The sequence below is a fragment of the Cibotium barometz genome, chromosome 47, assembly GCF_041138505.1.
Source record: "Cibotium barometz isolate CiBa-2024 chromosome 47, ASM4113850v1, whole genome shotgun sequence".
Taxonomy (NCBI): Eukaryota; Viridiplantae; Streptophyta; class Polypodiopsida; order Cyatheales; family Cibotiaceae; genus Cibotium; species Cibotium barometz.
The window spans coordinates 9,598,683-9,614,114 of NC_141092.1; the positions used below are offsets into that span (position 1 = coordinate 9,598,683).

Sequence of the window (15,432 nt, forward strand, 5' to 3'; positions counted from 1 at the left end):
CAATCGGAATACAAGGGGTCAATTGAAGGGATTTTTTCCAAAAAAATCCAAGGTTTCTTTTTTCTCTCCTCTTAGTGTGCCTTGGTTTTCCATGGTTAATATGTAATAAATATATATATATACTTATGGGATATATATATAAATATAAATATAAATATATTTATTATATGTATAATTTGGATCTATTTATACAAAGTAATACTTATATGATATGATGATGCATTATTTTATTTTTAATAACAAACAATATACTATATTATATAGAGTATCACCATACCCTCTGCTTGTTCTTTTACGTCTGCACAGCGGTCTTGTTTGTGAGGTGAAAGGAGATGCCATCGGCCTTGGCCTCCTCAACTTTCTCGCCTTCAAAGGCTCTGTCTTGGCCGTGGAGCCGTGGCCCACAACAGCGAAAACAACAGCAGCAGCATCTCGCAGCACCCAGCAAAGATGCGCCCACCAACAGCTCCGCCCAATTGAAGATCCCTGCCCTGACTCGTCTATCCCAAGGTTTGCCTTTGTGCCCCTCAGGCTTTCAAAACCCGTGTGTGTGTACATGGGGTGTGTGCGCACGCACGCGCATGCTTGCGTATTTATTTCAGTGGTGGTGTGTGTGAAAGAGAGCGACCTTTGACAGTTGAAAAAGCACCAGAATATGGTACATGCCAAACATTGTCTTGACCAAAATGACGCTCGCAAGTTGAACAAGTGGCAAACTTGAGCTCACTTGTTCAAACTCGAGCTCGACAAAAGCCGCTTCTTGACAAAGGATGTTCTTCCAAATCTTTTTTTTTAAAATATTTGCACACATCCAAACAAAAGCACTCTATTGCAAGAGTTAAACTATCTGGTGGAACTTGGACATGTAGCAAAAATCACAACTTGGTGGTGTTTATCATCACTATTTTGCAGACATGTTTGTTGCCCCTCAGCTTGCTTTTGAGGAAGTATTCCATGCATGTCATGAACTCTTGCAGTATGTTCAGCCTATAGTCACACTGCATGAGGCGATGCATCTTTTATTGATGAAGAAATGGATGATGCTCTCAAAACTTAGGGTAAGTGGAAGTCCCAAGGATGGGATAGACTTATTGTAGAGTCCTTTCACGCATTTTGGAATGTTCTAAAATAGCCCATTCTCTTTATTGCTGGTCTATTGGAAAGTTGCCATATTCTTGGAAAGAAGGCCTACTTAAATTGCTGCCCAAAAAACAGCTTTGTGAAGGTTTCGCGGACTGGTTGTCACATGCACAAGCTCTGGGAGTCTTCTATTAGCCCTAAACACCATCCTGGAACATGCTTGATGCAAAATGCATATAGAAGATAGAGAAGAGATAGTTGAGTTTCAGTATATTCATAATGTACAAAAGGAAGTACAAGTCTTACAGCCATAGATAGTTGAGTTTTAGTATATTCATAATGTACAAAAGGAAGTACAAGTCTTACAGCCATAGGTTGCCTTAGAAAAGGTAGAAACCCTAATCTAATTCCTAAATCAATGACCCAGTCCATGGAGAATTGAATGTGTCTAATGAGCTAAGCGATTGTCTCAAATAGGCCTTGGGAAACATGGGTGGACTGGCCGATTTGCTGTTGGCTACAACCTTGGATCCATAAGCAGTCTTGTTTCAGTCGACAAGATTAAACTCAATCAATGCTGGTTGACAGCCTTCCTGGTCCTTCCACCGCATCTTTCCATGCCAATAAAGCTTAAGAACTCCTCTATCTGGTTCTAGATCTGATCTTTCATTTGTTGCCATTCAAGGGTCAATACTCGGATTAACATGTACATGTCTTGTACATGGCATCCCCTCTGCTAAACTTGATGATGGGATTCCAGCTTTTGTTCTTGGATGACTACTATCATTTCGTTGTCTATTCACGTGTCATCCTTCCCTTTTTAGCAACCTTTTCATTGAAAACCTTGTCCTATTCTCCAATTCCACTCCAAATATGATGAAGATCTATGCATCTGTTCCATCTTGTTCGTTTTTTTTCATGCCCGTCCTTGAACACTTTCTTGGCCTTCTTTTGTTGTATTGAGTCTAACACTCTCACTCCACTCCTTGGAGGATCATCCTTACTTGGAACCGTTGACTGAAAGCCTTTCTTGGTGTGCCCCAAGTAGCACCCGACTCACAAGACTTACCATTCCCCTTGGGTGTTGTGGTTATGCTGAGGAGTGTAAGGAGTTGTTGTTTGTCGGTGAATTCCCTCCGACACAAGGAAGTCATCAAACGGAACAAACTCACCACTTTTTTTTTTCTGATTGGCCTTAGGGCCAAGATCCTCCCGTAGGTACTGATTTTTGACTGGCTGTAGGTGCCCGCTCGTAGGCGATGCCGCCGAGGAAGCACCAAGGGGGGTTTTGAACCCAGGACCTCTTGGTCCTAGGCAAACGCCTTCACCACTTGAGCTATCACTTCATTGGCACAAACTCACCGCTATTATCAGTCCGGAGAAATGAAACTGGACCTCCAGACTGATTTTCCACCATCGCGATCCAAGTTCTGAAACTGGCAAAAGCATCTGACTTGCAAGCCAGAAAACATACCTAGACTTTGCTAGTGAAATCATCCACAAGAAGAAAATATCGAGCCCCTCCAAGAGACTCAACCTCCATGGGCTCAGCAAGATCTGCATGTATAAGCTCTCGTCTTCAGGTTTCTTGATAAGTGGCCTCCTCTGGAAATGCATCTCAATGATGCTTGCCCGTCATGCAAGATAAGCAAATGTGTGAAAGAGACCTGAGCTGAGGTGGTCTGTTGATAACCTGCTGAGAATGGAACTTTTGTAAGGTAGCAATGGGTACATGTCACCATTTGGTCCATCTCCATTTTTGGAGCCACTTCTATAGGAGTGTCACTCCATAGAGCGGCCAGATTTGTGCCATGTTCACATGGGACCAGGCTAGTGTCCCATGTGAAAGGGCTTGTTTTATGGTGTCACATGGACGGGAGCCAGATCAGTGCCACCCATGTGCGACCACTGCTGCGTCACATGGACGGGAACCAGTTTCATGTCACCCGTGTGTGATTTGCTTCGTGCTGTATGGACGGGAGCCTGTTGGTGCCACCCGTGTATAGCCAGGATGGTGTCTTACCTATGGGACTGTCACTCCATAGGAAGACCAAGACATATTTATTTATATTTGTCGCGCCAGTTTTGTGCCTGACAAGAACCTCTTGTACAAGTTTCATGAAAGGGAGATTTCATCCACTATTTGTGCACATGCATTTATGCCTGCATGCATAAATTTGTTTTTGCATGACTTGTTTGCGTGTGTCTGCCTGTTATGCCGTGCCAATACAATGGACGGGGACGCCCTCAACGTGACTCCCACAAAAGTGCAGGTGGAAGGAGTGAACTCGTTCCAAACCACATGTATAGGCTTTCACTACTATGTTTCACATTGGGAATAACCCCTTGGGAAGGAAAGTTTTATATCATGCCTGTAGTACTTCTTGGATTAGGATGGATGGACATAATTTGATTGGGACTGGAGGACATGGCCCGAGTAATTGACCTAGCAGAGAATAACTGGGAGGTGAAGCGTGCCAGACTATGGTTGGGGTCATGATCATAGAAATTGCTCTCAAATAAAACATGGGAGAGCTAGCCATAACCTAATGTCTCATGAGACAGTGTGAGATACAACAATGGGTTCTTCCAGTGGAAGCCCAATCCTGCAATGCAACCTCTGCATCCTCACCACCTCACAAGCAGCATCTCAAACAGCCCGGTACTCTACCTCTGTCCGCGACAAGGCAAAAGATGACTGCCTCTTACTGCTGCGTAAAACTGCTCTTGGGCCTGAAGTAGATCTCCTTGTGTCCGGATCTCCTCCCCAAACTGAGTCACTCCAACCGTGGAGTCGGACTCCATCCATCAATCTCCCTCCTGTGTACAAGAGTTCATTATCCTTCACATGCCGCAGAAACCACAATGAGCTCAACTGCCTCATCAGGAAGCTCCCGTCCAATCTGGTGTCCATCAACCAAATCAATGAACCATTCTGCTTCCGAGTCAAAGAGGCATCACACTGCTCACAAGGATCAACACCTGGTACGGTGCAAAGCCAAGTCCTGGAACCTGCTGAAGACCACGCAAGGCCTTTTGAAACCTGTCAACCACCCCCTCTGAATCTGGAACCACAAAGCCTGGAGAAACCACCTCCTTCTGCAAGTAATCAAGTGCCACCTGCCTGGCTTTCCAAAAGGTCCCCGTGGAAATAACATCCTCATCTCCTGGAGGTTCTTTGTCCCGAATACTACAAGACATCAGAGCATAAGTGACCTGTTCAGTTTCCTCTGACTCACGAACACAAGAACCACCAACATCAGTACTGGAGAGTTCCTGCCAACTGCTGCCATCTACTGGCAAGCTATCCACCATTTGGTCCCGGAAACCCTGCACCTTCAGCGTAGCCACACTTAAGTGGCCATTACCAGACTGCCACTCATCACAAACCTGAGGACCTGGGAGAGAGAGTGCTGAAAGCTTGTAAACTCCATTCTTCACTCCGCCTTCCCAAACCACCTGGCCTGTTGCTTTATCTCGGAGAGCAACAAAATGCTCATCAAACTCCACCCGTACGCCAGTCTTGCAAACCTGATGCACTGACAACATATGAAAACCAAGTGCCGGAACATACAACACCTGGGAGGAATGCTTCCCCCCTCTGCCATCGGGAACTATCTCCATCCTGCCCTCATTGTGAACTCGGATAGTGGATGTATCCCCAGTAAGAATATGACCAGAAAGCTTGCAGAGATCTTGTAAACCGGAACGGGAAAGAAAATGAAACATCGGTGTCCACCACCTCCAGGTGCACAAAAGCCGGAGTCTTCATGATTGCTGCTGAGGAATCTTCACCCTTCTCGGTCTTCCGCTTGGGACACTGTCTCCAATAGTGGCCTTTCTCGCCACAATCATTACAGGTCCTCTCTGCCTTTAGTTTCTCGCGGTCAGTAACGGACTTCTTCTCAGAAGATTTCTCCGACGAAGCCTTCCCTTTGCCCGTGTTACGGCCTTTCGACCTTTGGCCAGTTAAGGCCTCCGAACCTCCACCCTGAGGAGGGTTCGTGAATCGTTCCTCCTGGTCCAGGACCATTGGCACAAGCTCCTCCCACGTGATGGTGCTGAGCCTGCCACTGGTAATCAAAGACGAGTAAAATGCTGAGTACGAAGAGGGCAAGTGTGACAGCAACGTTATGGCCATGTCCTCTGACGATATCTCTTTCCTAGCCTGAAGAACTTCCTGCTGAAGAGCCTGCAGCTTGTTAATATGCTCCCGCATCGTCGACGACTTTGCAGGGCTCATAACCCGCATCTGTTTTTTCAAGGAAATCCTCTTCATGGGCGATACCCTGTTGTAAAGTGAGGCCAAATGCTGCCATATACCTCTGGCCAGCGTCATATGCTTTACATGATTGATTACCTGCGGTGTGCAGTTGAGAAAGATAAACGAACGGACCCTGGCGTTGACACGATCCCACATCTGTGTTTGAGTCTCCCGGTCCTTTCGGGTTGACGGTGTCACGTGCATCCCGCACTTGGATGCCACGTAGACATTTCTGTACAGAAGGTGCAGGACCTGGGATGGTGAATTGGTCCCATGTGAGCCCAGTCTGGGACGAGTCAGCCAGGGATCCATCTCAGTCGTCCGAGGTCAGGTGTGCATCGTCCTGCACATGAGTCCAAGGTCAGGTGTGCATTGTCCTGCACATGAAGCAGTGCCAGTCCGCGCTGTGAGTCTCCCTCTGGAATGATGTCAGATGTGCTGTGTATCTGGTTTGCAACTGGATGCCAGACATCTGTAGGCATGTAGGTTTGCATGTAGAGATGGGGCCAGCCCATAGGGCTACCCCAGTGAGAAGAACTTGCACTTGCACTTGTAGTATGGGCATGGGGGAGGTGTAGAACCACCCCCAAGGGGCCAGGAGAGCCCAAGATTTGCCCACCAGCCAAGGCATGGGCTGGAGGGGCTGTCGGCCAGTTGTACTGCTGCTGGACAGGCAGCCGATTGGGTCAGAAGCCCTAATCAGCAGGTAGGCCAGGTGTAGGGGCAGTCCCACACCTCTGCGCAGCATGCCCAGCAGCCAGGATGCTGTCCCAGAAGCATGCGCAGGCTGGACAGCATGGTATAGAGTGTGAAAACACTTTATTGAAAATACCTAGTCGTGGGGATATTATTAGCTGGCCGACTGGATGCTGAAGGGGGTATAAAAGCCCAGCCAAGAATTCATTGTAGTCATCTCATAATTCACCAAGAGCTCCAAGCAAACAAGGGCCAGGACAGCCAAGAACATTGCTAAAGCAAAGGGGTGAAGGACGGAAGGTCAAGGGCAGGTTTTCCAGCCAAGAAAAGGTCAAGTACTTTGGATTTGTTTTCAGATTTACATCATTCTAATAAAGCAAATACACCATCCGTGGTGGGGGCCCTACAGAGGGTAATTGGGACCCAATACCGTGTCCTCTCCATCTCCCCCTTTTCTCTCTATTTTTCTGCACATCGTCTTTCAGTTTGTGCGTTAATTCCGTCGCGAAAAGAGTGCTGTTTTCTGAGTTTTGAAGTACCGATCCTTCTCCGAAGCTTCCGCATATTACAGTGGTATCAGAGCTCACTTCAAGGACAAAGATTCAGCAAAGAAAACCAGAAAATTTTTTCGCTCGTGTGGTTGGTTTTTAGACGCCGGTGGACTACCCCTTTCGGAGGGACTCCTGTCCCTCGAAGGACGGTTGGTTTTTAGCCTCCGGAAGCCTCCGGAAGTCTCCCACACAGATAGTGGATGGTCAGATTGCGTTCCGGAAAGGAATTGCATTTTCCCGCTATGGCGAACTTTGGCGACGAGAGAGAACCAGAACCATGGGACCAGAGTGCACCAGGCAGCCCAACGAGGGCACCCGGCGTGAGTGTACAAGACATGTTCTAGCAGATGATGCGAGCAATCGCAGACCAGACAACCAAGTTGGATGAACAGAAGGCGCGGATTTTGGCTCTGGAGGAGCGTTCTCGCTCTCCAGCGTCGCGTTTTCCATCTCCTCCTCCCTCTCCTTCCGTATCCCAGATACCAGATCCTCGTCACAGGGACCCTCTCGCAGGGTCACAGCCGCAGCCAAGCTCCTTGCTTGAGATGCAGATGCGTGCATTGGAGATTCGACAACGAGAAGACGACGCCATGCGACGAGTGGAACACGAGCGTTACCTCAGAGCTTTGGACGCCAGATTGACACCGGCGGCGCCCTCGAATCATTTTCCCGAGAAAATGAATTTCAGTAAGTATAATGGTAAACTCGATCCCACTACTCTGTATTCATGGTTACATCAATTTGAAGCTTACTTTGTCGCAGTTAGGAAAATAGATATTGACAAAGTGATCTTAGCCAGTTGGTACTTGGAAGGTGAGGCCATTCCTTGGTGGACTCAGTGGGCTCATGCCCACACCAGAGCAGGTATGGCAGCTTATGGGTGGGACGAGTTCGTCCGTGACCTTAAGCAGCGGTTTTTACCGCCCCACTACCTTGAGTGACTCGAAGACGAGTTCAGGGGTGCGCGTCAGAACGCGCAACCAGTCCTTCAGTTTGCCAATAAAATTTCGACCTTGTGTCTACAATTAGGCTTATCTGATTCGGACAAGAAAGGGCAGTTTTTGTATGGCCTGGACACGCAAATCCAATGGGAGGTGCGTATGTTTAGGCCAGCCACCTTTGAGGACGCACTCTCGCTTGCGCAGAGTGCAGAAATGAAACACAATGGTGGCAAGCCCAAGACTTCCCAGTCGGCTTCTCCCAAGGCTAACGCCTCGGGGGGCAAAAGCCAGAACCAGACGGGGTCTTCCCCAGGACAGAGCCCGGGAGTCTCTGGCTCCAAGAACTCGAACAATGCGTCTAAGCTTACTCCAGACCAAAAAGCGGAGGCAGGCAAGACAAGTGGCAAGTTGAGTGCTGAGGAGCTTTCTCAGTACAGGAAGGAGGGTAGATGTTACTTTTGTCACACAAAAGGACATACTTCTCGGGATTGTCCGAAGAAGCCTCCAAAGGCCGCCGCCGCCTCCACAGCTTCGGTGGTGAGCACAGCTCCCACACAGACCCCAGCGGCTACCCCTAGTTTTTCAACCCCCGGTGCTTCAGTTGGAGCAATTATTAGCCGAGAGCTCGAAGATAAGCAGAAGGGCGCCCATGACCAGGAGTATGAGCGCAACGAATTGCTCAAGTCCTTTGGCTACATAGGTGGCCAGAGAGTCGTTGTCTTGTTTGACAGTGGCAGCACGGAGGATGTGATCACGGAAGAGGCCGCTAGGCGTGCCCGCTTCGAGCTGACTCCGGTGGACAAACAGGTTGAGGGATTTAGCACAGGTATGACAACGAGCGTCAAGTATGAAGCTCTGGGTGCTAAATTAGTGATTCAGGGCATAGAGTTTGTGCGTGACTTTATGGTTGCCCCTCTTGTAGGAGCAGACATAATTTTGGGTATCCAGTGGTTTCACAAGTTTCTTCCTGATGTCAAGTGGGACAAGCACACGTTCCAGATTGATCGGAATGTGTCAAACACCCCGGTGACCATTAAATGTGAGCCAGGTATTCCAAACTTTCCACTCATAAGCCACTTGCAAGCTAAGCGAGCAGTCAGGAAAGGCGCACAGTGTGCGATGATTTACATCCAGACAGCCCAGACGGTGGCCAGTGCTTCCGAGAAGTACTCGGTTCTCCATGAAAAGTTCCAGAAGATTTTTCTTCGGGACAGTCTCCCTCCCCAGCTTCCCCCGTCCAAACCGGAGGATCACAAGATTGACCTCCTCCCAGGCTCGGAACCCCCGAGCAAGTTTCCGTATCGCCTTTCTAAGGCAATGGAATCGGAGTTGGACCGCCAACTCCAAGAATTGTTGCAAGCTGGCTTCATCCGCCCCAGCGTGTCGCCATTTGCAGCACCGATCTTATTTGTCAAGAAGAAAGATGGGTCTTCTCGGTTGTGTGTCGATTATCGTGCACTCAACAAGCTGACTATCAAGAGCCGATTCTCGATGCCTCGCATTGAGTATATCCTCGAGAGGCTGAATAGAGCTAAGGTGTTCTCCAAACTGGATTTAAAGAGTGGGTACCACCAGGTTCGGATTGTTGAGGGGGACATCCCCAAGACAGCTTTCCGTACAGAACGGGCCCACTATGAATTTGTGGTTATGCCATTTGGATTGACGAACGTCCCAGCTACATTTAACCGCATGATGATGCGTATTTTCCGGGAGTTGATTGGAGTGTGTGTGTTCATATTTCTGGACGACATACTCATATTTTCAGCTACAGTTGAGCAGCATGACATTGATGTGGAGAAAGTCCTTAAGTTGTTGGAAAGCAACGAGCTCTATATCAATGAAAAGAAGTCAGAATTTTATCTGTTCCAGGTACATTACTTGGGATATATAATTAGTGCCGAAGGCATTCGACTTGATCCGGCTAAAGTGGTCGAGATTGTTAACTGGGAAGTACCTCAGACTGCTTATGACATTAGATCATTTGTGGGTATATGCCAGGCATATTCCACCCACATTGACAAGTTTTCTGATCTCTCGGCAGACATCACCGATCTGCTAAAGGGAGTGAAAACAAGGAGGCAAAAGATTCGAATGACTCCACGAGCGTTGGAGGCATTCCAGAACCTCAAGGTGGCTTTGTCAGAAGCGCCTTGTTGAGCCCTTGCCTCGTGGGACGAACCATTTCAGGTGATCATCGATGCGAGTAACATCGCAATTGGAGGTGTATTGCAACAGAATGGTCATCCAGTAGCTTACATGTCTCGTAAGTTACTGCCCGCCGAAAAGAACTATTCAGTCTATGATCGTGAACTCCTAGCAGTTATACAGGCCTTGAAACATTGGAAACATTTCCTGTATGGCCGTGACTTCGAGGTTCGCACTGACCATCAGGCATTGCGTTGGATTCAGACGATGCCAAGTGCACAGTGGAGTGATCGCCAACACCGCTGGAGTCAGATATTCCAGCAGTTCGGTGGCATGATTGAGTACCTTCCAGGAAAGGCCAATCCAGTGGCCGATGCTTTGAGCAGGAAGGGACAAGTATCTGCGATTCAGACCACTAGACTTGACCTTGTTGGTACAGGACTAGAAGCAATGAAGCACACGTACGCGGATTCCGAGGAATTCGGTACGCAGTGGGAACAGGCATTGGATGCCACAGGACCATGCCATTTTCTGATACGCGATGGTGGGCTTTACTACAAAGGCCGACTGTATGTCATGAAATCATTCCGGGCAGCTCTTCTCCATGATGCCCATGACGCCATTACAGGTGGTCATAGGGGCATGAATTCGACTCTGGAGAAATTAGAACGGCAATACTATTGGCCAAAGATGAGGCGTGATGTGTTTACATATGTACAACGTTGTGACATTTGTCAAAAGGTGAAAGCTCCTCGTGGAAAGAAGATAGGGTTGTTACAGCCTTTGCCAATTCCTGAGGGTCCTTTCCAAGACATTTCGATGGACTTTGTCACAAATCTGCCTCCCAGTCCGAGTAAGCGTAATACACAATGTTTCACTATTGTTGATAGGTTCAGCAAATTTGTTATGCTTATTCCTTGCAGGGCCAATGTGACCGCCGAGGATGTTGCCCAGCTATTCATTCGGCATTGGTACCCGATTGGTGGGATTCCTAGGACCATAGTGTCAGACCGAGATGCCAAGTTTACCATTCATTTTTGGAGGGCATTGTTTGATAATTTTGGTACTAAGTTGAATTTTTCCAGTGCATTCCATCCACAGACAGATGGCCAGACAGAGATATACAACCAGTTGGCCTTTGATGTGCTGAAGTGTTATGTCCACGATCAGCAAGGTAAGTGGGAATCGTTTTTGCCTTTGGTTCAAGCTGTTTTGAATGACTCTTTTTCTTCAGCTATTGGCAGGACTCCCTATGAGGCAGCGTTTGGAAGGCCTTTCCAGTCGTTCTTAACCAGGACTTCGTCTTTAGTACTGGAGGCGAACAGAGTGACGGAGTCTTACCAGGAGATCCTAGAGTCCGTTAAAGACAGATTGGCTAAAGCGCAAGAGGCCTACACTCGACAGGCCAATAAAGACCGAAGGGACATGAAGTTTTCGGAAGGAGATTGGGTGTATCTTCGGATTATGAAGCAAAGATTGAAGCAGGTGGGCAAGCGATGCCCAAAGTTGTCTTTCAGGAGCTTCGGACCATTCCCCATCCGGAAAAAGATTAATGAGGTGTCTATGCAGTTAAAGCTACCTCCGAGTTGGACTATGCACGATGTATTTCATGTCAGTTGGTTAAAGCCATATGTAGGTCCACCCCCTTCAGAGGTCAAAGACGAAGCGGAACCAGACATCATTGATGAAGCAGAAGTAATGGTTCCAGAACAGATCCTTCTGCACCGTTTCAAGCATGGCTCAGGCCGAAGACTACGACAGTTTCTCACGAAGTTTCAGGACCGAGGAACTCATGAAGCGGTATGGCTCGACAAAGAATTTTTCGAAGACTATCCGGCATTATTGACGGATTATTTGGAGGCTATGCAGCTTCCGTCAAGTTAAGCAGAAGGGGATGTCACGTGCATCCCGCACTTGGATGCCACGTAGACATTTCTGTACAGAAGGTGCAGGACGTGGGATGGTGAACTGGTCCCATGTGAGCCCAGTCCGGGACGAGTCAGCCAGGGATCCATCTCAGTCGTCCGAGGTCAGGTGTGCATCGTCCTGCACATGAGTCCAAGGTCAGGTGTGCATTGTCCTGCACATGAAGCAGTGCCAGTCCGCGCTGTGAGTCTCCCTCTGGAATGATGTCAGATGTGCTGTGTATCTGGTTTGCAACTGGATGCCAGACATCTGTAGGCATGTAGGTTTGCATGTAGAGATGGGGCCAGCCCATAGGGCTACCCCAGTGAGAAGAACTTGCACTTGCACTTGTAGTATGGGCATGGGGGAGGTGTAGAACCACCCCCAAGGGGCCAGGAGAGCCCAAGATCTGCCCACCAGCCAAGGCATGGGCTGGAGGGGCTGTCGGCCAGTTGTACTGCTGCTGGACAGGCAGCCGATTGGGTCAGAAGCCCTAATCAGCAGGTAGGCCAGGTGTAGGGGCAGTCCCACACCTCTGCGCAGCATGCCCAGCAGCCAGGATGTTGCCCCAGAAGCATGCGCAGGCTGGACAGCATGGTATAGAGTGTGAAAACACTTTATTGAACATACCTAGTCGTGGGGATATTATTAGCTGGCCGACTGGATGCTGAAGGGGGTATAAAAGCCCAGTCAAGAATTCATTGTAGTCATCTCATAATTCACCAAGAGCTCCAAGCAAACAAGGGCCAGGACAGCCAAGAACATTGCTAAAGCAAAGGGGTGAAGGACTGAAGGTCAAGGGCAGGTTTTCCAGCCAAGAAAAGGTCAAGTACTTTGTATTTGTTTTCAGATTTACATCATTCTAATAAAGCAAATACACCATCCGTGGTGGGGGCCCTACAGAGGGTAATTGGGACCCAATACCGTGTCCTCTCCATCTCCCCCTTTTCTCTCTATTTTTCTGCACATCGTCTTTCAGTTTGTGCGTTAATTCCGTCGCGAAAAGAGTGCTGTTTTCTGAGTTTTGAAGTACCGATCCTTCTCCGAAGCTTCCGCATATTACAGACGGTAACTCCCCTTCCTCTACTTCCGGCCGTGGAACCCCAACAACGACGAAATCAGCAAGGTCGTAAGACTCCAGAACAGATTCCATCATGACCTTCCATATGCCGTAGTTGCTCCCGTCTAACTGACGGTCCACCGAGAACGTGGGGAGTGATGGGATCTTTACATGCCTCTCGGCCATCTCAAACAGATCTGCCATTGCGGGGATGTACTCTGAAAAGGGTGGGTGGGTGGGAACAAAGAAGAACTAATACCTGCAAGTGGCTGTCCAGCAAATCAGCCCGCCGTCCTCTTGCTTCTCCTCTTCCCGAATAGTCCAAAACAGTCCACCAATCAACCACACAACAGTCCCCCTCTTGCTCACACAAATCCCAAGAACTATCTAGAGCCTAGGGCTCTGATACCATGTTAGAATACGCAGCGGAGATGATGACCAGATCTGGGAACACAAGAGCAAAACGCATGCAGAAAAATACAGCACAAGGGAGAGAGATGTAGGCGTGTAATTATGCTCTATATACACAAGAAGATCCCGGGTATGATACACAAGTGGTATGGGGGCCTATTTATATGCCCCCATATACCAGTCGGCCTGTGCTACAGGCAGCCGACTGGTGCTGAATCTACACGACCAGCATATGCAGCCAGTCGGCCAGCACTGAGGGTCCACGACTTGTCAAGTACAGTCGGCCAGCTCCAGTACACACATCCTGATGTAGTCGGCCAGCAAATGGATCCTCTTGCCAACTCAGGGCTGCCTCCCAAGCCACAAAAAAAAAAGGAAAAATAGGGGAAAAATGCGGAGAGTGGGGAAAAATGATAAAACACCTCATAAGGGCGGGCACACCCACAACAAGAGCCCTGGTGTATAAAACTAGACAAGAGATGACTTCTAACAGGAGCATTGCATGTACAAATATACATACTCCAAGAAATACAAAAAGTTTTGAGGGGGGGGGCCGGCCCTTTCCGGCCCCAGTGTTGGTGTCATTTGTATTTTCAGTATTTTCAGTTTCTGTGTTGCTGATGTTGTTTCCATTGTTTAATAACAGTTAAATTAAGTGTTCTAAATATGTATATATTGTCTTTCGATCTGTAGGCCTCCTGTTGGGAGCAGTCTCATTGGTATCAGAGCCCGGTCGTCTCTCTTTCTCAAGTGGAGACACGGAGTTTTGAGATCGGAAGCTAGCACGAACACTTACGTGGAGACACGGAGTTTTGAGATCGGAAGCTAGCACGAACACTTAATTCAATGAACAGCTAGGGCAACCCATTGGAAGTGCCGAATTTGAGGGGCCAATCAAGTGCTTCACGGGATTCCGATGCATTGCATGGAAGGCATAAGCCTCTGGAGAGAGTCTATGACAGTGCATACACCTGGATAATGCATCTGCCACCACATTTTTCTTTCCCGGAGTATGTACAATCTAAAAATGAAACATGGAAAGAAAGTTTGCCATTCTCATCTGCTTCTCCGAAAGCTTTGCTTGAGATAGAAAGTATCTCAAGCTTTGATGATCTGTCTTGACTACAAATTCAGTCCCAAGAAGATAATGTTTCCATATCTTTAAGGCATGAACTACAGCCAAGAGCTCTTTCTCATAGATATCCATATGAAGCTTGGATCATGCAATCAACGGCTCTCATATGCAACTGCATGACCTTCTTGATTTAGGACAGCCTCTATACAATCGCCACAAGCATCACATTCCACTATGAATGACCTTTGCAAGTCGGGAACAATCAATACGGGTCCACATATGATAGCATGCTTGAGTTGCAGGAAGGCATCCTGCTCCTTTGAAGTCCATTTAAAAGTGGCTTTCTTCTTCGTGAGATCATGTAGAGGGGTGGCTATCATAGCAAAATGCCTTATGAAACACTATAGTATAAACATAATCCCAGAAAACTACATACTTGATGTACATTTTGCAACTCTGGCCAATTCCGAATGATTTCTATCTTGGCAGGATCCATTCTTACTCCATCCTTGGATACAATGTGACCCAAATAGTGTATCTCTGAAAGAAAGAACTCACTTTTCTTGGCATTAATGAAGAGTTTATGCTTCCGCAACTCTTCAAACACTGTGGCCAAATGAGTTCTATGCTCTTGCTCATTCTTGGAGAAAACCAAGATGTCATCAAAGAATACACCTGTGAATTTTAGATGGGGTCGGAATATCCTATCCATCATACGATTGAATGTGGCTGGGGCATTGGTGAGACCAAAAGGCATCACCAAAAATTCATATAATCCAAAAGCTGTCTTGAATGCAGTTTTGTGGACATCCTGTGGCACCACTCGTATCTGGTGATAACCACTCTTCAAATCAATACGGTTGAAATAAGCCGAGCCATCAAGCTTATCCAAAATGTCATCAATACGCGGGATTGGAAATCTATTCTTGATGGTGAGCTTATTTAGCTCTATAGTCCACACACATGCGGAATGACCCGTCTTTCTTTTGAATAAGAAGCACGGGAGAGCAATAAGGTGAGGAACTTGGCTGAACCAAACCTTTCTCTAAAAGCTCATTAACCTGCTTCATGATCTCTTCTTGTTGTGCGGCACTCACACGGTATGCGGGTTTGTTAGGTGGAGAACTGCCTGGCACAAGATCTATGCGATGATCCTCGGGCCTTTGAGGAGGTAGTTCACCTGGCAATGCATCAGCAAAACAATCTTTATATGCATGAAGAAAATTCAGCCTATCCTGAGTCAAAACATCCACATTTTGATGACTTGTTCAATGCTATCACGAACAAAAACCAAGTATGCAGAA

At 47.7% G+C, this 15,432-nt stretch overlaps 1 protein-coding gene across 1 annotated transcript in view; it reads left to right on the plus strand.

Annotated features, from left to right (window-relative positions):
- Nucleotides 1-229: 229 nt before the first annotated feature.
- Nucleotides 230-15,432, plus strand: part of LOC147611347 (uncharacterized) — a 49,264-nt gene continuing 34,061 nt past the window's right edge. The window contains exon 1 of the mRNA XM_086784417.1: nt 230-510. Within this exon, the coding sequence (XP_086640543.1) occupies nt 333-510 (178 nt within the window). The 5' untranslated portion in view covers nt 230-332. The remainder of the gene's footprint in view (nt 511-15,432) is intronic.